At 34.5% G+C, this 23,263-nt stretch overlaps 2 protein-coding genes across 5 annotated transcripts in view; one reads left to right on the top strand and one right to left on the bottom strand.

Moving 5' to 3' along the window:
* LOC129264492 (histone acetyltransferase KAT5-like) overlaps window positions 1-13,592 on the bottom strand; it is a 21,206-nt gene extending 7,614 nt beyond the window's left edge. The window contains exons 1-7 of one of the 4 annotated variants that reach the window (XR_010294203.1): window positions 13,273-13,380; window positions 13,121-13,181; window positions 6,508-6,576; window positions 5,805-6,028; window positions 4,139-4,213; window positions 3,362-3,631; window positions 322-411 (exon numbers count right to left, since the gene is read on the bottom strand). Coding sequence is in view for 2 of the 4 variants with exons in the window: in XM_054902377.2 (XP_054758352.1) it covers window positions 322-411; window positions 3,362-3,631; window positions 4,139-4,213; window positions 5,805-6,028; window positions 6,508-6,576; window positions 13,121-13,181; window positions 13,273-13,305 (822 nt within the window). In the remaining 2 variants the exon portion in view is untranslated. Of the gene's footprint in view, window positions 1-321; window positions 412-3,361; window positions 3,632-4,138; window positions 4,214-5,804; window positions 6,029-6,507; window positions 6,577-13,120; window positions 13,182-13,272 lie in introns of all 4 variants that reach the window. The other 3 variants (XR_010294204.1, XM_054902377.2, XM_054902378.2) reach the window with 3 other exon arrangements.
* On the top strand, window positions 13,141-23,263 carry LOC129264493 (DNA-directed RNA polymerase III subunit RPC6-like). The gene is made up of 8 exons (XM_054902379.2): window positions 13,141-13,457; window positions 15,760-15,877; window positions 16,136-16,203; window positions 16,557-16,737; window positions 17,148-17,291; window positions 18,471-18,578; window positions 19,215-19,400; window positions 19,835-23,263. The coding sequence occupies exons 1-8, from the start codon at window positions 13,405-13,407 to the stop codon at window positions 19,910-19,912; spliced, it is 936 nt and encodes a 311-aa protein (XP_054758354.1). The 5' UTR covers window positions 13,141-13,404; the 3' UTR covers window positions 19,913-23,263.

Below are 23,263 nucleotides of genomic sequence, written 5' to 3'. Positions count from 1 at the left end.
TGAAGTACAAGCAACAAACTAGTTTTAGTAACAATAACAAAGAACTTACTTATGTAGCAAAACAAGGGAATAAACCCCCTCCCTCCCCTAAGAAGGACCAACTGAGATTAGGCCTCGCTGTATTTATAAAACCTTTGTTGAAAGCCACAAATCCAATTTTCTAGTATTAATCAATATATTCATGTTACATTGTGTGATGTTTTTATTTTATTTGTGAAATATCTAGATTAAACATTTACAATCAACAAATACAACGAAAAACAATAAATCAGAAAAAAATAAATACAAAGACAAAAAACATACAGCTGTAATAGTATTCACCTTGTTTTTCCGACCATCGATTTCAAAGAAGGAGATGGGGTTCTTCCTATAGATCTCATTTCCAGGGGGATGTCTCAGTTTGCACTTTGCCTGAAATTATAAAAGTACATCATGTAGAGAGAAACAATTATGTGGTAAGAGAAGGGACAACAGAAAGAAGGAAGAATTTATTTTTACAAAAGGTTAAAGGATGTACCCGATGGTGAGAGCGTATACATGTCATGCTTAATTCTACGCAACCTTCCCAGTGCAGCATGTGAATTTTTGGAACATCATTTCCTCCATAGCACGTAAGAACTGAGATGCCCTATAAAGTATGCATTCTTAACAAGGCTATGGCAAGGTTTTTGATGCGCTTATTTCAGCAAGCATTGTAGATATACCTGGGATGTCATAATAGAAAGAATATGTGACCTTTTTCGGTTACGCAATCTTAGAAAACCCGGAAAAATTTGAACAAACGCTCCACCACACAGTCATTCTGCAGATCCATTCTATAGCACAAATAATGCACGTTTTAAAATTCATGGTAGTGATGATACAGGCATCTTGGGTATCCACAACATTAACTAATAGGACTTGGAGCAAGCACCTTGTGCTTGTCACATATATTGTAAATAATCCAGAGAACAGAAGTTTAATGCAAAATTAATGTCTTCTCCCAACACAGAAGAACTTTCATGATCGGTACAAAACTACATGTATATATATGAATGATGAATAACTACATCTACATGAATTGATGAATTCAATGAAATTTGTTAATTAGCAACATATCCTCATTTCTAAAGGAGTTTTCTTATGGTAAAGACTACTGTGATGTAAAAATTAGGAATGACGTTTAACCCTATCTTAACTGGGCTATTTCAGACCAACGTGACACGACAATTGCTCCGGTCTTAATATCTCAGAAGGCATAAGATTAGAGCTAGGATTGTAATTGAGTTTTTCGTTCAGAATAATGTAAAGATTAGGATCAGGGTTTATTTAGTTTTTTAGGTTAGGTTGTATGTTTTGTTTAATGTGCAGACTTTCCATCGGAGCAATTTTCGCAGGAGCAAATGTCATGGAACCCAGACCAAAGTATACTGGGGGGGGGGGTCAATTTGACCCCCCTCAGATCTCAACCCTTGATTGCGTGATCGCCGCGGATTTAAACTACAAGACTGTATAGTAAGATTTTCAAAAAATTAATTGCTTGTATTTTTATATTAATTATGCAAATTAGTGTATGAAATTTTCCCTAATTTTGTTTTTGCCTTTAACTCAATTTATATAACTAGTAGAATGCTTATTTTTGGTGAACATATAGATTTTTACATTTCTAACAAAAATCTTCAAAAAAATTGCTTAAAAATAATGAATTTCCTATATATCTTATTGTTTTTAAATTCTTATGTATTTCTTTGTTTTTTATTGTTTTTTCATGAACTTTGTCGGGGACCCTTTTGCAATCATAAATACATTTAACATAGAATAAATCCATCTAAACCAACAAAAATAATCATACATTTATGATTTTTGGTTGAAAAACACAATGTGCATTGACTTTGTACATGTGCACGTAATCACGTTTTTGAGCAATTTCGGGACCAACATGCCCTTTAAAAATATTGCGTAATTTCGGAATCGCATACCCGGACGTTGCAAATTTGGTCTCAAAAGATGCACAAGACTTGAAAGTAAAAAGTTAGCAAGCAGCGCGACGAAATTTGTCGAGGAAGGGGATCAAATTGACATCCCCCCCAGTTTAATAAGGGTTAATACTTCCAGTACATCTAACCTTTGTCTTCAGTTACACCTTAAATATATGCAAATTCATTTGTGGTAACACTAAAAATGAGTTTGAACGGAATCCAATGAAGTTAGCACATAAGTATTTGTATGTAATATGTACCAAATTATTCTTGAGAAATTGACAAAATAAGCATTCCATTCGAGCCAGATGTCACTTCTTTCCCCAAGCAATAAAAAACACTGCCCCACGTGTGCTTATCTGTGATCGTTTATCAGCTTAGATTTCATGAATTAACAAAATACCAGATCTAGATCTACGAATAAACACGTAAAGTGATGTCCACAATTAAACTTTGATTTTAAAGCCTTTCTCATGGGATCCTTGTTTGTTGCAACTTCATTCCCTTACATAGCTTTACCATATTGTGCTCTATACCTGATCATAGGGTGTAGGTAACATAGTTGAGTACAGTACCTCCACTACATAAAATGGATCTCTAAAATGTATGATCATTACTATTGTTCATAATCATATGAAAATATTCTTGTGCTCAATGAAATACTCAAAATTTTCCTGTTCTAACATGAGAATCTTAAAATCCAAATAAAATTTGATAGATTTTTTTAATCTTTATTCTTTTTAACAAGAATTTTGATAAAAACTGATCATATAAAAATAATTTTGAATCTCATTAAGTATATCCATGAAAAGTTTTAGTTGTGTGCAAAGTTTATAAATTGAACATTTTATATTCACTTGGTCTACAAAGAGTTGGTCTATTTCTCAGATAGTTTGATACCACATGGGCTAAATTCATTTGGTCTACTCTCATGTTGGTCTAATCCCCATTCGGTCTACACTGCACTAGCAGGCACGAATCCAGCCGGATTAGACACAATACCATTTTACATGTAGGGGCCACATTGCTTTTCTGCATAATGATCGGCCTCTCAAAACTATTGTGTCTTATCTGACGGGATCTGCTCCTTCAAGGATAATATCTATTCAGTCTTAACATCATGTATTCTAATGCTATTAAATTTTACGTCTTTTATTATCATTTTTGAAATTTGTCAAATGGAAAAACATAAACAGTACATCTAACTATATGCACTAAGTGGTGATAGGAGTGGATATACATGTATTAAACCAAATGGGTATAACCCAACAGGAAATTAAACAACACAAAATGGTCAATGGGCTAAATGGCGATTGGAACAAACAGGTAATAGACGAACTGATTGTAGACAAAATAGGACTAAACCAAGTGACAATATGATAGCACCATCAAGAGCAACTTACCTTATGCCTCTCCAAGCACTTAACACTCCTGACATACTTGAGACAAAACTCACAGAGGAAGATCTTTGGTTTACTTGTCAGCTCAATGGGATACGGGGAGAAGTACCAGGGGCGTATACAGTGGCGCCCAAGGACAATCATCTCAATGTTCTTGATACGGGTGATGATGTCATCGTGGTGCTTGTCAGTCACCATGCTCCCAGTTTGTCGGGGTGCGTTCACATTCAAGATGTCCATGGAATCCTGGAAACGTAAAATGTCCATAGATTCCTAAGAATCCCAACATTATTTCACGTTTGGAGAGAGCACAGTGAAGAAACATTGGCCTATCAAACTTTCAAAATGTATTCAGACTGAAAAGCTATTGATAAAATTCAAGATTCGTCAAGTGTGGAGATGAAACAGCCTTATCTGCCAACAGAAAAATGATGATTATTTATGCATAAATCATACTCTTTGTTATAAATCACTTAAACATTCTAATGACTGGTGTAAATTTTTAACAAAAAAGTAATAAAAAAATGCATACTTCTCATGTGCTTTACATTGTTTGTTGACGTTTGTCTTTCACTGTGTTTTTCAAGATTATTTGAATTTAAGCTGATTAAAACTAATTAATTTTGATTTATAAAAAGTAAAAATAATCATAAATTGATTAATTTTTGCTGGAAACACATTTTGTATTGGATTTGTATACAGCTAACTTAACAATTGGTTAAGCAGACTTAATGAGCTAGGTGATCACATATAGTGCATTTCACATCATAATTTCATTACCTCTGTTTCCAGAAAGGGGAGTTTTCTCTTTCTGCCGACAGGATTGCCTTTGTTCTTGGGTACATTGCCATTTACCTATGGAAAAAGAGAAAGAAAAGAGCTTTTAATGAATAAGACAATGGTATTTGAGGTGATTTCATATTTCCCTACTTGTCTGTAAAAAGAGTGATCATTATACTACTTAACCCTAAAACAGCCAGGTTATTTTGACCCATCTCACAGCCGAGATCTCGGCCTTCGATCGAGCGCCGTGAAATTTTGCACAGTGGTAGTGTGCGATATAATCTACAAGGTTGTATGGTCAATTTTTTGAAAGAAAAAGATTTTTCAGTTAATGAATTAATTATGCTAATTCATTCATGAAATAAAACACTTGCTCTAATCAACTATCATACTGCCTCAAAACTGCTAATTTTTTATTCACAGACTCTTTGTAGGATCACGATCAAATGTACTTCAAAAAGAATTTGGTATTGCAATTTTTTTCTTATAAAAATGTATTTTATTGTTTTTAAAATTTATTATGTACATGTATTTCTTTCTTTGTTTTGATGGAAATTGTTGCAGACTCAATTCTGATCATAAACAAGACAAAATAAATTAACTTTAATCAGTAAAAGTAGAAATAATGATACATTCATTGATTTTGGCTAAATACACAATTTGCATTGGATTTGTAAATGAATTCACGTTTTTGAGCAGTTTTGGTTCTGACATGCACTTACATACATGTAATGTCGCGTAATTTTGTAACCGCGTACCAGGGCATTGCAAATTTAGTCTCAAAAGTTGCGCGAGATCTGAAGGTAAAAAGTCAGAGAGCGGCGTGGTTGAAAAATTTCGCGCGGCGGATTAATCGTGAAAAATGTTGAGGGGGGGGGCGGATTCCGTCCCCCTGGGTCTTTTAGGGTTAAATAGACTAACTTTATTTAAGGGTGTACAGAGGAAAATTACAGTACTCAAGCATCATAATCTATATAAAACTTGAGGTCCACCCTCAGGACAAATAGCAAAATGAAATAAAGCAGACCACTAAAGTGTAACAACAAGTGGAGCGTTGTGGCCCAGTGGATTAGTCTTCTGACTTTGAAACAGAGGGTCGTGGTTTCGAATCCCAGCCATTGCGTAATTTCCTTCAGCAAGAAATTTATCCACATTGTGCTGCACTCAACCCAGGTGAGGTGAATGGGTACCCGGTAGAAAGAAATTCCTTGAACGCTTGAGCGCATAGGCAGCCCAGCTAAAGCCGGGGTAATAATAATAGCAGGACCCACTGGGAGAACAGTTTTCAGAACTGAAGTGGCTTCCCTGGGTAAATATACCTATATTATTATTATTATTAATTACGCAATCAATGACACTGGAAGAAAACTTTTCAGTAATTGGCAAAATATACATGGCACACGTTGTTTACATTACCCATATGAGAAATGATAAGGATAAGTCTCCGCCGAGGCCCGGCGTCCGGGGTTAATTGAATCCATTGAAATCCTTTGGGCTTGGCAAGGCGTTTATAGACATTTTCTTGGTGTAGTAAATGGGTAAATTTGATATCATTATCAATATTTTTTTCTTTTCTTCGCCTGTTTATTTTTTTCAAAGAAAGTCTTTATTCAATATTGTTAACTTGAAACTACGAAACATAGTTACACAGATGCACACTTACATGTACCACAATCGGAGCAGATGGAGGCACCGTTGGGGGCGGTGTTGGTGCAGCAAGGGCTGGTGTGGCGAGGGCAGGTAGCTCCCTCTCAGGGGTAGATGCCCTGGAGCTACAGTTCGGTGTAAGGACCTCCTTCTGTGGAGTTTTGACTTCTTTATGCGGCATCTGGAGCTTCTCCAGGTTGAGCCTATCCAGAGTGACCCAGTCATCAAGACGCTTGTTGTCTGTAAGGCGAACAAGTAGGTCAATTAATGATGGTTGTGAAAGCTGTCAAGTATCTTTATTTCATAAACTTTTATACAATGTCTGAAGCTGCTTGCTGCAGAACAGAATGTACACACAAATAATATACATGCACTAACCCTTACATTTTCAAGGAGCTTTTATTGTGTATCTAATAACCGTTTTAAGAATGACTTCTTCAATTAACAGAGCTTAAATTCATCCAAGGTCAAGGCCTTGGATGTGGTATTTAATGGCTTCAATGCCACTTTCGCTGTACTTTGATATTTTTTTTGCCCTTTTTATTTTCCCCATCTGTGCTGAATTATAAAAATTGGCCCTTTTGAAAGGTGACTTTGCCCTAATGATATCAAAATTTAAGGGCTGAATTAGCATTGATAGACATTACATAATAAACTAGGGAGAAAAGGGTGCTTTTCATGATTGCACATCTCTACATCCCCAAAATCAAATCACTTACAGTCGATGTAATGGACGTAAAACAAGACTCCATCATCTGTGTCCTTGCGACTTATTATCTCTCCAAGTGCTGCATATAAAAGATAGTAAAGATTAAGAAAATGAAATGAAATAATTGAAAATAATCCTAATAGTAGTCTCCTTCTGTTATACATGTACATAGAAAAATACTTTATTGTCAAAACATAATGGAAAAAAGATTAAAGAGCTTGCTTTACAGACATACATGTAAGTAACTGCATGTAAAAAAATGTCTTGCTCTTCCTAAACAATTTATTCCAGTGCTTTTGCAATAAATCAGATTTTGATAATCATTTTGTCAAAACATGCCAAGTGATTAGTATCATTTTTTTTACAGGTTCAAATCCTGTCTAAAGCTTTGGCAAAGGGTCAGTAATGTGAATTAGAGTCAATTATCATATAATCTTCCAACATTACAAAAGCAGATCTCGTCATTTAATCTGTTTTCAGCTCTAAGAATTTAAATTCAGAATGTTTTCTTAAGTAGGTATGTGACTATCGCGCGATGTGATCTCAATATTACGGCACCGGCACCGGTTTCAAAACGAGCTTGGGTTGCTCTGTAAGGGGTGGCTTTAAATGGGTGTAGATTTGGCGATTTCTAGCCAATTTGGCCTATTTTCACTGATGACGTAGCTGAAAAAAATCCCCTTCGCCTCGATGTCAAATTTTGAAGATCGGACGCATGGAAGTTGGATTTGGCTCATGTGAAAGTCTAATGTTGTCTTCACCATCGTGACCGGCCCTGAAGGTAAGTTTTGACAGTTTTTAAACCTATTTTAACAGCTTGTTCATATATTTTTCTTGGTGTGTGGTGAATATAAATCGAATCTAAAAATCCGATCATTTATTTTTTACATCCTAAAAATTGATTGTCAGAAATAGCAAACTGCCACGAGAGTTGCGTGCTACACGAGCATCATGATGAGTGCTGTGTCGCCGGGAGCCGTGGCATGGGTGCACCAGCTCAGAGGGGTTATGCTAGCAGTTTGTGCATCGCATTGATTGAATTATTATTTGCTTTTGTGATCTAGAGTCTACTTGTTTATATTTATATTATTAGTTATTACATCCTTTGATGAATATGAATATACACATTACACAATTTTAGCTTGTTTTCAGTATTTTGTTGTAAGATAAATTGGATAATTGGGATGTCATTTATCATTTATTTAGGCAAACTTAGCCTGAGGTCACCCAAGAAAAAAAAAAAAATAATAACATAATTCTAGGTCCTGCATTGAATCATGTGCTCATACACAGTTTAATTATAGATTATAAAAGATATTATGTTTGTTACTGATATATATAAGAGTAGAAACTGACATCAAAATTTTGTTCAATAAAAACATCTGTTAAAGCGACCAAAAACTGGCAAACACTGGTTGACGCCATCTTTTCCCATTTACTCATATACACTGTTTTAGCCCACACGGGGTGCGTCGGACTAGCGCACGGGCGTGTGTCGAAAAATGTTACGTACGAGTGAATGGAGGAAGACGTAGATGGCGTCAACCAATGTTCGCCAGTTTCTGGTTGCTTTAATTATAGGCCCAGATTTTTTTTTTTTTTGCAGCAGTGAGATTTGAATTTCATTCTGAAAGTTTTATTTAGAAGATGTGTTGTTGCAGAAGTTCCTGTAAAAAAATCCAAACAATAAGGAAATTATATAAGTTTGTATGTGTTCGGTAATGAGTTTATGAACAATTTATATATCAATTTACTAATTGATAATTAATAATTACATTGATCTATTATTAAGACAAATATTGATATCCTTTCTCATCACCTGTTTTTTACTCAGTTTTATACTTAGAGTAAAATGAATAATTTGTATAATAAAAAAATAAAAAAAAATTTGGGTCACGGTCGGTCACACATTTTGAATGGTCGCAATGGTAAGACAATGTCAGACTCAATGGCAAAGCCAAGCTTTGCCAAACCCAAAGGCAATAATAGGCACTTCAGGTGAAAATTAGAAAAGGCTATTCCAGCATATTTTATAGGCTCACAATGAGGCTCAATATCTATGATTCACAAAACTGTTTGAATTTTCAAATTCCGATATCTAGAAGTCAAGTTATTGTCATCTTTGTGATGAAAAAACAGGGCTTTTTGTGGACAAAAGAAGATTGCGAAATCTTATTATTCTCTTTGTTTTGGGCATGGCACATTTATAATACATAGCTTATGGGGAATTGTACAAGCTTTTTATTTAAATCTTAAAGTACTCAGATTGATTTGACATACATGTATTGGCATATGATTTCTTTGGTTCAAGGGCAACTACCCCTGGACGATAACCCCCACCCCCGGACAATTCCCCTCCCCCACCCTGGACAATTACCCCCCCCCCGGACAACTACACTGTAGTCTGTACCCCTATCCAAAAATCTACACCTAACCTAATCCTATTTCGGGGGTAATTGCCCTGTGGTAGGTTTGTGCACAGGGTAAACATGACTTGATATTGATTTTCTTTGCTTGAACATTAAAAATTAAGTTTTCAATGAATATTATTTGTAATCAAAGAAAGAGAATTAAAGTAATAATCTTAGGATTTCTATCAAAAAATAAAAACAGATTGATTTCAATTGTCTATTATCTCATTATTGTCTTGTTATTGTGGTCTCAATAAAATTGTTGATATTATTGTCTTTTCATCGTTTCATTATTGTCCCAATTATTATTATAATTATAATAATTATTATTATCATGATAATTATTTTTGTTTCATTAATATTATTTTCTAAATAATGATTACAATTATAATTACTATCATTATAGTAATATTTGATCATTAGAGTAATTATTGTTATAATTATTTCATAATAATAATCATTATTGAAATAATAATTATTATTGTCTCAATAATTATAAGGCCTTAAATTATAATTATGATTATTTTTATAATTACAATTATAATAATTTTTATAATAATAATCATTATTGATGACTTATCAATATTACTGTCTCAGTAATTATTACAAGTACAATTACTTTCATTATAATTGTTATCATTATAATTATTTTATGATAATTATTATTATTGTAATAATAGTTATTATTGTCTCAATAATTATAAGGCCTTTAATTAGAATTTTGATTATTTTTATAATCATAATATTTTTATAATAATAATTATTGATGACCTTTCAATATTACTGTCTCAGTAATTATTACAATTATAATTACTTTCATTATAATTGTTATCATTATAATCATTTTATAATAATTATAATTATTGTAATAATAGTTATTATTGTCTCAATAATTATAATTACTATAATCATAATTATTTCTACAATTATATTTATTTTAATTATAAATAAGTATTACTATTATAATGATTATTATTGATATCTCATTAATATTATTGTCTCAGTAATTATTACAATTCAAATTACATCATTATAATTGTTATCATTACAATTATTTTATTATAATAATGATTACTGTAATAATTATTATTGTCAATAAATACTAGAATTGATGTCTCATTAACATTGTCTCAATTATTACAATTATAATTATTATCATTATGATTATAATTGTTATCATTATAATCATAATAATTATTATTGTAATAATAATTATTATAATTGTCTCAATAAATTATTGTCTCATAATGTCTCATCATCTCTGTTGCCTCATTATTGTCTTCTCTTATTTTTTCATAATATCTTCAAAATAATATTTAACACCATAACAAAGGTCCATAAATCAGATATCAAATTCATGAAACTCATCTCATGTATCTAAACCTATTTCTAAATTAAATTCATGAAAGGAGCTTTCTGTGCCATTCAAAAATACGACTTTCATTAACAATACCATATTCTAGACATTCAGACGCATTGCAACAAAAAAATCACTTATCAAACAAAATTCTTGAAGTTTACTTGCAGTTTTGCTCTTAATACTTATTTCACACGAATTCTACAAAATTATTTTCAAAATAACAATTTGATTTTCATAATTAACAGAGCTCAAATCGTAATTAAAAAAAATATACAACGGCTGAAACATACCGTGTCTGAATACCAAGACTAATCTCAGGCCCAACGCAGTGGGGATGACGTCACTTACAGCTGTTCGTATACGCTCAAAACAACCCTGCTCGATCGGCCGAGTCAGATTCACAAACACCTCATGACACTCAAAACTGAAGCTCATATCCGCAGGCTCTCTACGGACCAAATTTAATTAGAATTTAACAAAATGTTCTCAAATATACAATTTTATTACTGACCGAGTTTACAAGAGATCCGATGATTACAAGAAGGTGATTTCAAGCAAAGAAAAATAAATACCTGAATATTAGGTCCTTCCCTCGCATGAAGGTAAGTGATACTCCATCTTATATATTTCCGATGTTTACCGAAGATGTACAAAGCAACCGCGGGAATTTTTGACCAATCACAATCAGCGGAATAAAGGAAGAAACTGACTCTGTCTTTTCGAGCAATGCCGAATGCAACTCCAGCGCTCGGCCAAAGTGTCGAGCGGAGCGAACTGTGTGTGTTAGATATGCGCTCGCCATTCACTGCAATGCAAAAATCTACGTCTAGCGCTGTGTCCGCGCAATCGCCCGCCTGGCTGAAGTGTCTAGGCCTAGCAATAATTAAATCAGATTTTTAATATTTAAAAAATCATAACTCTCTTAATATTTGGCCTAGAGTAATGGTTAATAATACCATTTTAAATGTTTTTTTCAGCCCTTTCCAATGAGCTAGGTTACAATGTAATTCCATGATTTTTATTTTTTTTGTCACATATATGGCAGTATGTCCAAACTTCGCGCGTGTCCATACTTCGCGGACGGTCATTATTTAAAAAACTAGCCAATATCCTTAAAATCTGACATCATCAACGTGAAAAGCGACCTAAAAGTACCCTATAGTGAAAATTTCTTTAGGATGAGTTCAGTATTCATGAAAATATTGGCAAAAGATCGGCAAATTTGCCACCGCTAGCGCCCGTTTTGAAGAAATCAACAAGCATCACGATATCACCATTTTGCAAGCAGAAATCATAAAAAATGTGAGTTAAATGTGGTACTAACCGATTCCATAGCATTTTGCCATCAATCTGATATAAATATTTCACTTTTTTAGCTTGATTTTTTGTTTAAATCTCCACAAAAGCTTTGGTGCGCGAAGTTAGGTCACACTTTTTCTGAACGGTTTTCCAGCACAGCCCGCATTCGCCGATCGGAATAGAATTTTGAGATCGCGATACCGGCGAAACCCCTTGACTAGACAGGAATAACCGTCGTTTCTGGGGATTTATTCAACAATTTCTGACATTTTACTGTAATCCCCATTTACCGACGGTAGGGTGTACGTGTGGGCTCGCATGTGTTCTCATTCCCTCCCTTTTGTCAATTCACAGTCCAAAGTTTGATGTAATTTTACACATCGAATTTACAATCTAAGGATGTATAAACAACAAACTTGTAAAATTTAATATTTTAATATTTAAATACTTTAAACGATATAGATGAAAAAGGCATGAAAAATATACTTTACCGATGTTTAATTGGGTTGAACACGATAAAAATGGTCAAAATGGCAGCCAAACTATAAAATATTTACAAACGAACGTCAACAATCACGAATGTGATATCGATATTGCTTTCGATATTATACGATCTGCTCCATATGCGATCGAAACCGAAGATAAACGATACTAGTTATACTAGTACTAGTACTAGTTATAATCGCGATATATCGATTCGAGACATTAAGTTTATAACGATAATGACGTCATTCAAGATGGCAACTTGCAAGAAAAACCGTCAGGTCAGGTGAAAATGTCTTAGATGACAGATTTCTCAATCATCCAGAGGATTTTTTTCAATAACTCCGGCCCAAGGTATGCAATTACTAAATTTATTCATATTTCCCTGATAATGGAAACCATGATGAAACTTTCAATTTTGCTTAAAAAACAGTTTTAAATCGCGATCTATAAAACGCTAGTTCACTATACGTTGGCTGTAGGTACGGGGCCCCATCCCCTTCAGTCTATGTATGGTGAGTGGAGCCAACGTAGTTCAGCGGAACAACCAAAATACAGAGACTGAAGCTTTTGGTCTACCCCTTGACCTACTTTACATTTTCGTCCATGATTTTATAGTTTACGATCTTGCCGTCAATGTGGTAACTATTTCTTGAATTGGTTTTGTATAAATTATGAATATTTTGTGAACAAAAATAAGCCTGATGAATATTTTTGAAAAGTGCGCGAAGTTTGGACACCCCATCATACCTATCTTAAAGACTTAGCATGTTATTGTTAAGGCTTAAGCATCCTCTTTTTTGGCAAATTGGCAATGTTTTTATTTTTATTTAAAATGCTCTTTTAGCACTTACATGTACATGCACTTTACATATTTAGTTGGATATTACAAAGATTTTGAAAAATATTATGTCCTTAAATCCTTGGTCCATTTCATGGTTGAGAAGGGACGTGACTTTATAAACAAGACATAGGGCCTAGGTAAATAAATACAAAGAAATTTCACCAATATAGCAAACGCAAAAGTCAACACATGGGACCAAAATGAAATAAATCCAAAGAGAACTTACGCCACTCATCCGTTTGCTTCATTCTTACAGGCATGCGGCATCCTTCAACCACCAGATCTTCCTGAAAAGAAAATTAGAGTTGCGATTATAAGTTCAAATAAATAGGGCACAATAAAAATTTAAAAGAATTAATAAAAACGAGCAAAACTCACAGTTTTTATCGATGAATCATTATTTTCCGCCATTTTGTTTGTGTGTTTTCTCTCAAAATTACTCCACTGCCGACGGCTTGTCCAAAAAAATTTTCTTGTCCAACTCCAAGAAAGAAGCACAGATAAAGTAAAATGAGTGCAGGAGAAAAGAAGGAATCACCAGATGCTATGAATCTAGAGGAGAGGTATGAGCCGTATCATATATGCATTTTAGATCGATTTTTTTTTCTAATTTTGCATTATATGTTTAAATTTTTGTTTTTTTCTAGCCAAAAAGGTCGTGCTTCACTTCAGTCCCACCTGATGTCTGTTTTGTTTGCTCTGGTTTTGGAAGTTTGTAGTTGTAATATAGTCACGTATTGTATTAATACCGGACACTATTATGATTCCGGACGCGCATATTACTGCGTTCTAAAACAAATTCGTACCGTAAAACTTCCGCAATTCAATTTCACAGAGCAATACATAGAACAAGATTGCAAAAACAAGGCGAAAAATCCAACTTTTACCTAATTATCTCTCAAAATGACAGAAAATGCTTAAAAGTTAAAATATCATATTATAACATAGTTTTGTATTAACAATTGATGTATTTTCTAACGGAAATATGGGCCTGATTTGCCGAATTTCAATCTCGTCCACTCCTTCGATCGAATGATGAGGTGTGGTGTATTGTGGGTGATCGTCGATGGCTAGTTCTCAAGGTACCCGTGCGCGAGGTTTACCGTGAGTAGAGCCGTCGATCGGCAGCGCATCGATAGAACTTGATGAGCGTCACGATATGATACGAACGCGAGCATATTATTATTGGAAAGTGCCATGGAACATGCAGCTAACAAGACAAAATAAAATAAGTTATCAAACACGAATTTATTACCAACATCTGCTCAGATTCGATATAAAAAAGCAAATAATACTTAGAATTTACTCATGATATGATATAAGAAGAAAAAAATCACACAAATTTGCTCTTACATCATTATAATCAAGGATATCTTTACCCGTCCGGCGCGCGTCCGGAATCATGATGTAATTTGTCGCGCACGAAAATAATTGTTTTTCATGGAGGGGTATGCGGCAACTGCGATGCAAAGAAAATGGTTGGTAAATATAATTATAAAATAATTTTATCATATTCATAATTTTCATAATATTTGGAATAGCAAGTGTGATTTTTTCTTGATTGTATTTCCTCTAGTTGTCATTTTTAAAGCACTGAAATAAAGGTGTCCGGCAATAGGATACACTGCCATACAGCTAGTATTGCTATTTTCAATTTCACATTCATATAAAAATTAAAACATATTGGCCCGTATTCTGAAGTCGGGTTTAACTTAAACTCAGGTTTTAAGTTGTGGTTTAAGTATGGTAAGCCAATGGTTACATAAATCACTATTAACAGTAGAGATATCATATTTCAGCTCATTTGGCTCTCAAATCATTCATAATCCTGATAATTGTCTAGGAAGTATAAAATTAAAATTGATTGTCTTCATCATCGATGAATCAGGAAAGAGCACAGTAAACATACAAAACATACAACTTAATAAACATTTTGACACTTTTGGCTTCCCATAATTTTAGCACAGAGTTAGACCGTCCATGGTCTAAGTTAAACCTGACTTCAGAATACGGGCCATTAGATTTTTGGAAAAGTACCGGTAGTCATAATGTTCTTTTGATATGAAGGAAACGGACACGAAAACTTAAACTTTTGTTGTCACTTGTTTTTTTTGTTGCTATTTATGAATTTTGCCCTTTTCTGTGTAAAAAAATGTTGGACTGGAGTCCAGTCCTGGAGGCTGGACCTGGAATCTGGATTGTGAAAGTTGCATTGCAGTTGCAATGAAATTATCTAAATTATAAGACCACTTCTAGTACCAATGAGGTCAAAAGTGACTCAAAACGTAACCTATTGACCTCATAGTCAACAATCGTACATATATGGGGAGGTGCACTTGTAGAAAGTCGCCTCCCGTGGCAGTACACAAATGCATGACGACTAGTTTTTTTTTTCGTTTAGATATGAACTTCCTTGAGTGAAATTATTATTGTTTATTGCAATTTAGATATTACAAATTATATCTAAGGTAAAACTTTTTATTAAATATCTGTGGATTTTGTACAATGGTACTTGAAAGTCTTACTACGCTGGCAGCTTTTTTCAACCTTTTTTTAGGTCCCAAAGACTCCCACTCACTGCCTCCTACTAGTCCTAGAGTGTATAAGACTAGAATAAAATACAGTCAGTGTCACTTAATCTCTCTCTTTTAGTCCAGGCAGATAATTTGGCATTATTTGATTTGAAGGCTTATTTATTTTGCTGTCAATACCTGACATAGTCACTTTTTTATAAATGTGAATTTGAAACAGTTGATTTTCCATTATTTTGAATTTACATTGTATCTCAAGACATTATGGTCTATCTCATCAACAGTAACCAATTAATTTGAACTTTTGTAATCTGTTTTCTTGTTCAAATTACAGAATCCTGGAACTATGTAAAGGAGAATCAGATGGTATTCGAGATTCGGCTATTCAGAAGCAACTTCCAAACATTGATGCTCAACAGAGAGTATCGGCTGTCAACAGACTTCTTTCATCAGTGAGTTTCTTTTTTCACCCCCCCTCCCCCGCGAAGGTGGTTGTCAGAGGCATTCATTATATTTTGGAGTCATTGTGTTGCTAATCTGAGAATATATTCTCAGTTAAGCAACACAATGACTCCAAAAGGTATACCTTCAAAGGTATACCTTCAAAATAAATATGAAAAACATAATTTTGATTCAGTAATTCCTATTTGTTTACAATTCAGAGCATATTTGATGAAGAAATCTAATTTGCATCCTTTTCTTTTATCTAGGGTAAAATAGACTTGGTGAAGACAAGCACTGAATTGCTGTACCGTTTGAAGGATCCTGGTGTTGTAAGGTAATTTCCATTCATTATTCCTTGAAATGAATGAACTTAAGTGTCACTATTTGACTTGGACCAATGCTGTCATTTCCTGGTAATTCGTATAAGGGTTTCATGTGATAAATGAAATATTTGGTCGATGCAGAAAAGACTGGTTTATTGTAACTTGTTATTAATGGGAGGGGGGGGGGGGGTGAATACTTAGCCAGGATTCAAATCTGCATTGAAAATGTATCTTATCATTTGATAAATGAAGATGTATACAACGTGATAGCTGTCATCATCATTTTATTATATGAGAACTATTATTTTATGTTATATGTTAAAATTTTGTTAAATGATTACTGTTGCTTATATTATTTTTGTAGTAAAATCAAAGGAGCTGATAATCAGGAACGTCTTGTATATCAGATCATCGAGCAATCAGGCAACAAGGGAATATGGACACGAGATATCCGATTAAAGAGCAATCTACAACTAACTCAACTCAACAAGATTCTGAAGAATTTAGAGAGTAGGAAACTCATCAAGGCTGTCAAGTCTGTTGGGGTAGGTGTTTATTAACCTTTTGGTATGCTAATGTTGACATTTTGCTCATGCAATCTATTGCAATGATTAGTTTTCTCCCTTATCTTTAAGCTGGATAAGCTAATAAATGTCTATAGCCCCTGGATAGCATATGTGCATTATTATTCTGTATCAGTGGTGCAGTATGGAAATCTAGATTCAAACAAAATATCACAAATATAATCAGTCATAGTAGCTGACCAGTTTTAGACGACATAAATTACTATAGGGCCTGTTAGGTCAAAGTAGAGACCATGGCCAAGCAGGTACTGGAACTCAAAACCACGCAAGTCCAATGCTCTAACCACTAGACCATGATATGATCCATATTATGGGTTGGATTATGAAAAAAATTGTACATTCCACAAATTTTCCCTTCATTTAAAATCCAGGCAGCAAGGAAAAAGGCATACATGCTCTTTAATCTGACCCCTGACCCCTCAGTGACCGGCGGAACATGGTATAGTGATCAGGAGTTCGAGTCAGAATTTGTAGAAGTCCTGAACCAACAGTGCTTCAAGTTTCTTCAACAAAAGGTTTGTTTGCTCTCCTGCAGCAATCTGTTTATTTTAGTAATTGAACTTCACTTCCAACAATGTCTTGCTTTTTTTGTGAGAGGGGAAAAAGGTAAGCCTCATACAATTTAGACTTTTGAAAAGGCTCCATCATGGACATAATTGTGTTTGTTCAGGATTACACAGCAACAACGAAAATGGCTGAGTGGCATTTCTTTTTAAAGTTTTTATTTGAATCCTGATATGCTGTAATTCATCATGATGTCATCCCTTTGAAATCCACCTTGTAAACATCCAGCAAACAAAACATTTTCAGAATGTTTAAGAAATGATTGTGGACATTCAAGCAACGTTTTCAAAATGTGTCAAGGCTTTGAAAACTGTTTGGACATTTTGAAAACTTTTTAACGATAGATTTTTTTTTTCTTCAAATCAATTCAACACATTTGATAAAAAATAATCACAAGTCAGGAGATAATTTACAATTTTGTGTTAACCACTTGACTGCTATAGGCTGTAATGCGCACTGACCCCCCTTGTGCTACTGAATGGGACTAACAAGTTGGATCTATTTGGGACGACAACCGACAGCAACTTGGGGGAAAAATTGTAAATAATCACATCACTTTCCTCATCACTATTTCCAGTATCCATACCAAAAAATCATCCTCCCCTTCTGACACAGATCTTTCACTAGATTTATTACTCCTATCGTCTAAAGTTTCGTCAAAATCCTTTCGATTCACTTCTCCACTGCGAGTCGCCATTTTGAACTGAGTGCCGTACACTATCACTATGGAAAAGTGAATACAAACATTTATAAATCACTGCAAATGTTTCGATAACTTTTGTTGAATAGCGCCATTTGATATACATGCGCTGTTTTCATCGGAGGGGTGTTAACAGTGCGGTGCTGACGCCTCAAACAGAAGATAGGTCAAGCACGTAATATTACGTGCCCCGCACAGATCGCACACTCACCCAGCACATAATATTACGTGCTACGTAGTCAAGTGGTTAAAAAGGAGGAAACTGAAGTGTAAAGAAATTATCCATTGCATAACAATACAAACAAATTCAACCACAATATATTCATATTGTAATTAATATTTTTGTTGTACAAGCTTTCATTTTATAGACTTCATTTATATACTTCAAATGAGATATTATACTTCGCTTAATTGTGATTTTCTCTCACAGGTTGAAAGTGTTTCAGCCCTACACCTTGATCCATTACTGAAAAGGAATAGATCATACGTTACACCAGAAGAGGTCTGGAAATTCATCACCGAGCTTCGGATCAGCAAGGTATAGGAGCTTGATTTTTTTCCCCCTTGTAATTGAATTGATTTCATTAGTGAATTTACTGCAGTGATAAAAGTATTGATGAAATGAATGAATTAATAAATAAGTAGTTTGCTTTATAGATTACTTTATAAACAAAATCTTATGATTCGTGGTGAAAATAGTGAAAATGGATTGAAGAAATGAAATGTCACTCAACTTTCGCTCCTTCTTTGAGAGCACTCTAGAACGAATCCGTATCTGTTTAGAATTCAGAAATATATCACAAACTAATTGCAATGCGAAATTGAGCATGAGGCTGTTGACTTGTTATTGCATAGTCGACTGCATATTCAATATTCCGTAAATAAAATAATCGCACAAGTCGAGGCAATTTTTGAAATGGATTATGCAATGCATGTGTTATGTTATCCATCTCTCCTTAGTCAGATTTTGACTGAGGCAGACTGACCTGTATGAATAGATTTAAGTGCACTGAATCTGAAACAAATGCTTCAATGCTAACTAGTTGACTATCAACACCTCCCTGGATAACAGTAGTATATTTAATGCTGAATTCTTGGCAATATCAGGCAAATGAAACTTTGATAGCCCACCATATAATGCCTGTAATGAACTCTGTATTCTCTTTCTTATCAGGTTGATTTATCGGTGGATGACATCACTACCATTCTAAACACACTCATCTATGACGGCAAGGTTGAGATGACAATCAACGCTGGACCGGGAACATCATCATCGGATTCGTCGTCAAAGCTCTATCGTGCCATACAACCTTTGACCCCACCCACAGGGCTCATGAGGTCACCATGTGGTGTCTGTCCAGTAAGTTCTTGACTCTTGTCAGTGTTTTGGGATTTATTCATTCCTTTATACCTGACCTTGTAGGATAGTACATCTGACAAGTCCCTTCATGTCTCCTCTTGGGGACAGTTTGATAACGGTTGTCAGCTCTGACAAGTTGTCATTATCTGACAATTTTGATAGAAACAGTCAGACCCTTATGCTTCTCAGTCAATGAGAACCAAGAAACATCACAAGATATGGCAACTAGATAGACAAGAAATGGTGATGAAGGCCTCCAAGGTCAGATTGAGCAGATTGTGTAGAATATATCCTGATGCCTGCAGTGTATAAGTATTTCCTTTATGGGTAATTTTTCTCCTCTGACATCTCCATCTCTTGCACATATTCCCTTCATATCATTTATCTCCCCTCTCACTCTCTTTCTGTCTCTCTCCCTCTCTCTTTGTGTACAGGTGTTCAATCAGTGCTACGAAGGAGGAGCCATTTCACCAGCAACCTGTATATACATGAAAGAATGGATGGACTACTGATGAATACTTTCATCATTCTTTTGAAGAATGACAGCACTCATCATCTTGAAATGGAGAACCAACGTATGCAGGTTGCATTTCATCCATTGACTTAGCATGGCAATGTGTGATTGGTTAAACATTTATTTAGATGGTCCAAGTGACTCCACCCATAGACTTTGAGAACCGGCTGGCTTCTGTATGAAGACGATGAGATGAAAAGTAATCAGTAGTCAATGGATTATGGCTGCCTCGCATCGTCTGTATCTGTATGGGTTGATGGGGGTGCTCTGCAAAGAGGTGAAAAGGTCACAACGTTACCCATCTTTGTCAGATGTCACCACAAACATCTGGACGACCCTCTCTGCTTGAATGGACATGCAGAGGTGCTTACCTCGCAACAGATTTTGTAAGGGGTGGAAAAGTTTGTGCTTGCCCCAGTTGCTGCATTTTGTGGATGTGTCAATGATACTTGATCACTGTGACGTGTGTGTGCCCGAGAGTATGACCCACATGTTAATTGCAGTGATTCTATCTATATAATGGTCTGGTGAAAAAAGATCATGTATGAGTTACATGTATCACTACTATTATTCAGATGAAAAAATATTTGTCTATTCCATTTTATTTTTGTGAATTAGATCAATACTATGTTTTCAATTTACTGTTAACCTTCAATGAACCAAAAAAGAACATGTTTTTGTTAGGTCCATATGATTACAAAGATTTTTTTCAACAAGATGGAGGGAATAAAATTATTGCATTATGTTTCCTGTAATAAATGATCTATTGCTTTTGGGTGCTTCTGCTACATTTGAAATTTCAGTCTTAATTGTCCTCTTCATGAAATATTTTGAAATTTAAGTGTAATTGCTGGTAGGCAAACAAAATTGTGATTTTATTAGTCATCAATTTGATGTTTCTAAGCTCTATTGTTACTTCTTGAAACGTCACATTTTTTGTTCTCTTGCTTTTGAGTATTGCTCTATTGAGTGTCTTGTAAACTCCGTTTAATGATATCATGTCATCTCTGTATGCAAATTGAAAAAAATATAATTTAGTGTTTGAAACAATCTGTGAAATAGATTGCCCGGTGAGTGAAGATAATTAGACTATGAAAACGCTAATTGTTTTGGTTCATGAATACATGTTTAATTATGATTTATGGAAATTGATCCGTGTGGTGTTTATTTTCCAGAATTTTTAGAAATGTCTTATTATGCCAGAGTATGGTCACCAATAAAGAGAGTATGACCAAACATGGGGGGGGGGGGGGAAGACACATGAGGACTTGGGGCAATTTTTTCCCTCAAATGCTCAAAAAATGCATAAAAAATAAACGCCTTGGAAAATCCCTATCCACTAAAATGTTAAAACTTATCCAATGTTGCAGATTTAGGCAGTAGGTTGTGAACATTAGTATATCCTCTGAGAATGAAAAGTTATTGTTTTGCCTGGGCAGTACCAGGGTGTTTTGAAAAGGGTGGGGAGGGGGGGGGAAGGAGGAGTGGAATTTGAATGCAATTTCTTTTTCAATTGAATATCAGTAAAATAAATAATGGCATTGGAACATTTTTTTGATACTCCTCTTTCTTCCTTATTCTTTTCATTTCTTTTTTAAAATCTTCTTTGTTTCAATAAATTGAAAGAAATCATAGTGGAGCAGTTGTCTTTTTACACCCCCAGTACCACTGCCCCTGTGGCCAAAGCAGATCAACTTTGGGGATGCTATATTGGACAAGATCAGAATAAAAACAGAGAGTAATTGTGCTTACCAAATGTGATTAGCATTGTTTGTTCTTGACAGGACTCAAGTTCTGAACAGTCCTAATGTAAAAAGTTGCTGTAGAAAAGAATTTTTTGAGCAGTCTTAAACATGTTGAGCAAATAGCGATGCAATACCAGGAAAATTATTCCGTGGAAAGATACATAGATTTGAGTGCTAACTGAAACTTTGTTGGACATGTTCTCTTTGAATCGATTGTTGTGTTTGATTTTTCATGTATAGTGCCCTCCAGTGCTCACACTTTACCAATAAGCAATGTCCCACAATGCAACAGAGTTACAGAGGTATGAAAATCCTTGATTGTTGGGGAAACCCTTTTGAAAACACTAACAGCATGTTTTGAGTATCCACTCCCCACCCCCCTCCCCCCAAAAAAAAGAGGAAGAAAACACATGTCCTCAACATCTTCCTGAATTATATAGATTGATTACTTCTATTGAATGGTTTGTGATATCAATAAATCCTTCTCGGAAGGTGATTATTGATGGTAGTTACTCTGAATGCATTATTATCTGAAGAGGAGAAATTAAAAGATAATGTTATTCAAAATAAAAGAACAATTGTTATGATATCAATAAACTTTACAGGGGAGGGTGTTGGGGGGGGGGGTGATAAAGCCCTTGCCATAAAACTCTATTCCATTTTGACATAGCTGGTGTTGCATGATGTAAAATGTGGTAAAACACCAAAGAATGCAGAATCTGTTTAAAATGAGAACCTATTTCTCAAAAACAACATGTCATGCTTAAAAAATCCCTCTTTTAGCAACAATGCTGAATATAAGACTGGAAAGCATCTCCTTTTCTTACAAAATGCTGTTAGACTGGAAAGGTTCCCCCTATCATGCCAATGTGGTCAATGGATTTTGACAGATTTCAAATCTTTGTTGCTTTTTATATATACATTTGAATCACTTCTGCTGGGGGCAAGTGATGGCAACCCCTTTCACTGATTAATGGATGTAATGAAATTAGGAATATCGTTTATTGATGCTATATTACCCCTTTAATTCGATTTATAAAAATTTGTTTTGCCCCCCCCCCGTATTACAAAAATGTATTCCATAGCCTTAGATTCAATATCTTATACATTTATTGTTTGTTGAGAATTTGATAACTCATAAATTCAAGTAGAATCGTAATTTTATTCAAATGTCTTGGGCTTTTCAGCAAAGCTATGCCAAATACTTGTGTCCAACACCATTGCAGATAACTTTACAATGCAGAAGAAAAAGGAAATAAAGTATTTATTTTATGATAATGACGTTATATTACCCCTTTAAATCGATTTAAAACAAATGACATCACCTTCAATTTGTTTTGCCCCCCTCCCCCCTTGTATTACAAAAATGTATTCCATACCCTTAGATTCAATGTCTTATACATCATTTATTATTTGTTTGATTATTTGATTACTCATGAAATTAAGTAGAATCATAATTTTATTCAAATGTCTTGGGCTTTTCAGCAAAGCTATGCCAAATACTTGTGTCCAACACTGTACACATTGCAGACAACTTGAAAATGAAGAAGAAGAAGGAAATAAAGTATTTATTTTATTAAAAGACTTATTATATATATTTCTGT

This window comes from Lytechinus pictus, chromosome 7 (genome assembly GCF_037042905.1).
Source record: "Lytechinus pictus isolate F3 Inbred chromosome 7, Lp3.0, whole genome shotgun sequence".
NCBI lineage: Eukaryota > Metazoa > Echinodermata > Echinoidea > Temnopleuroida > Toxopneustidae > Lytechinus > Lytechinus pictus.
Note: the sequence above shows the minus strand (reverse complement) of the source record. Positions and strands in the feature narration are given on the sequence as shown.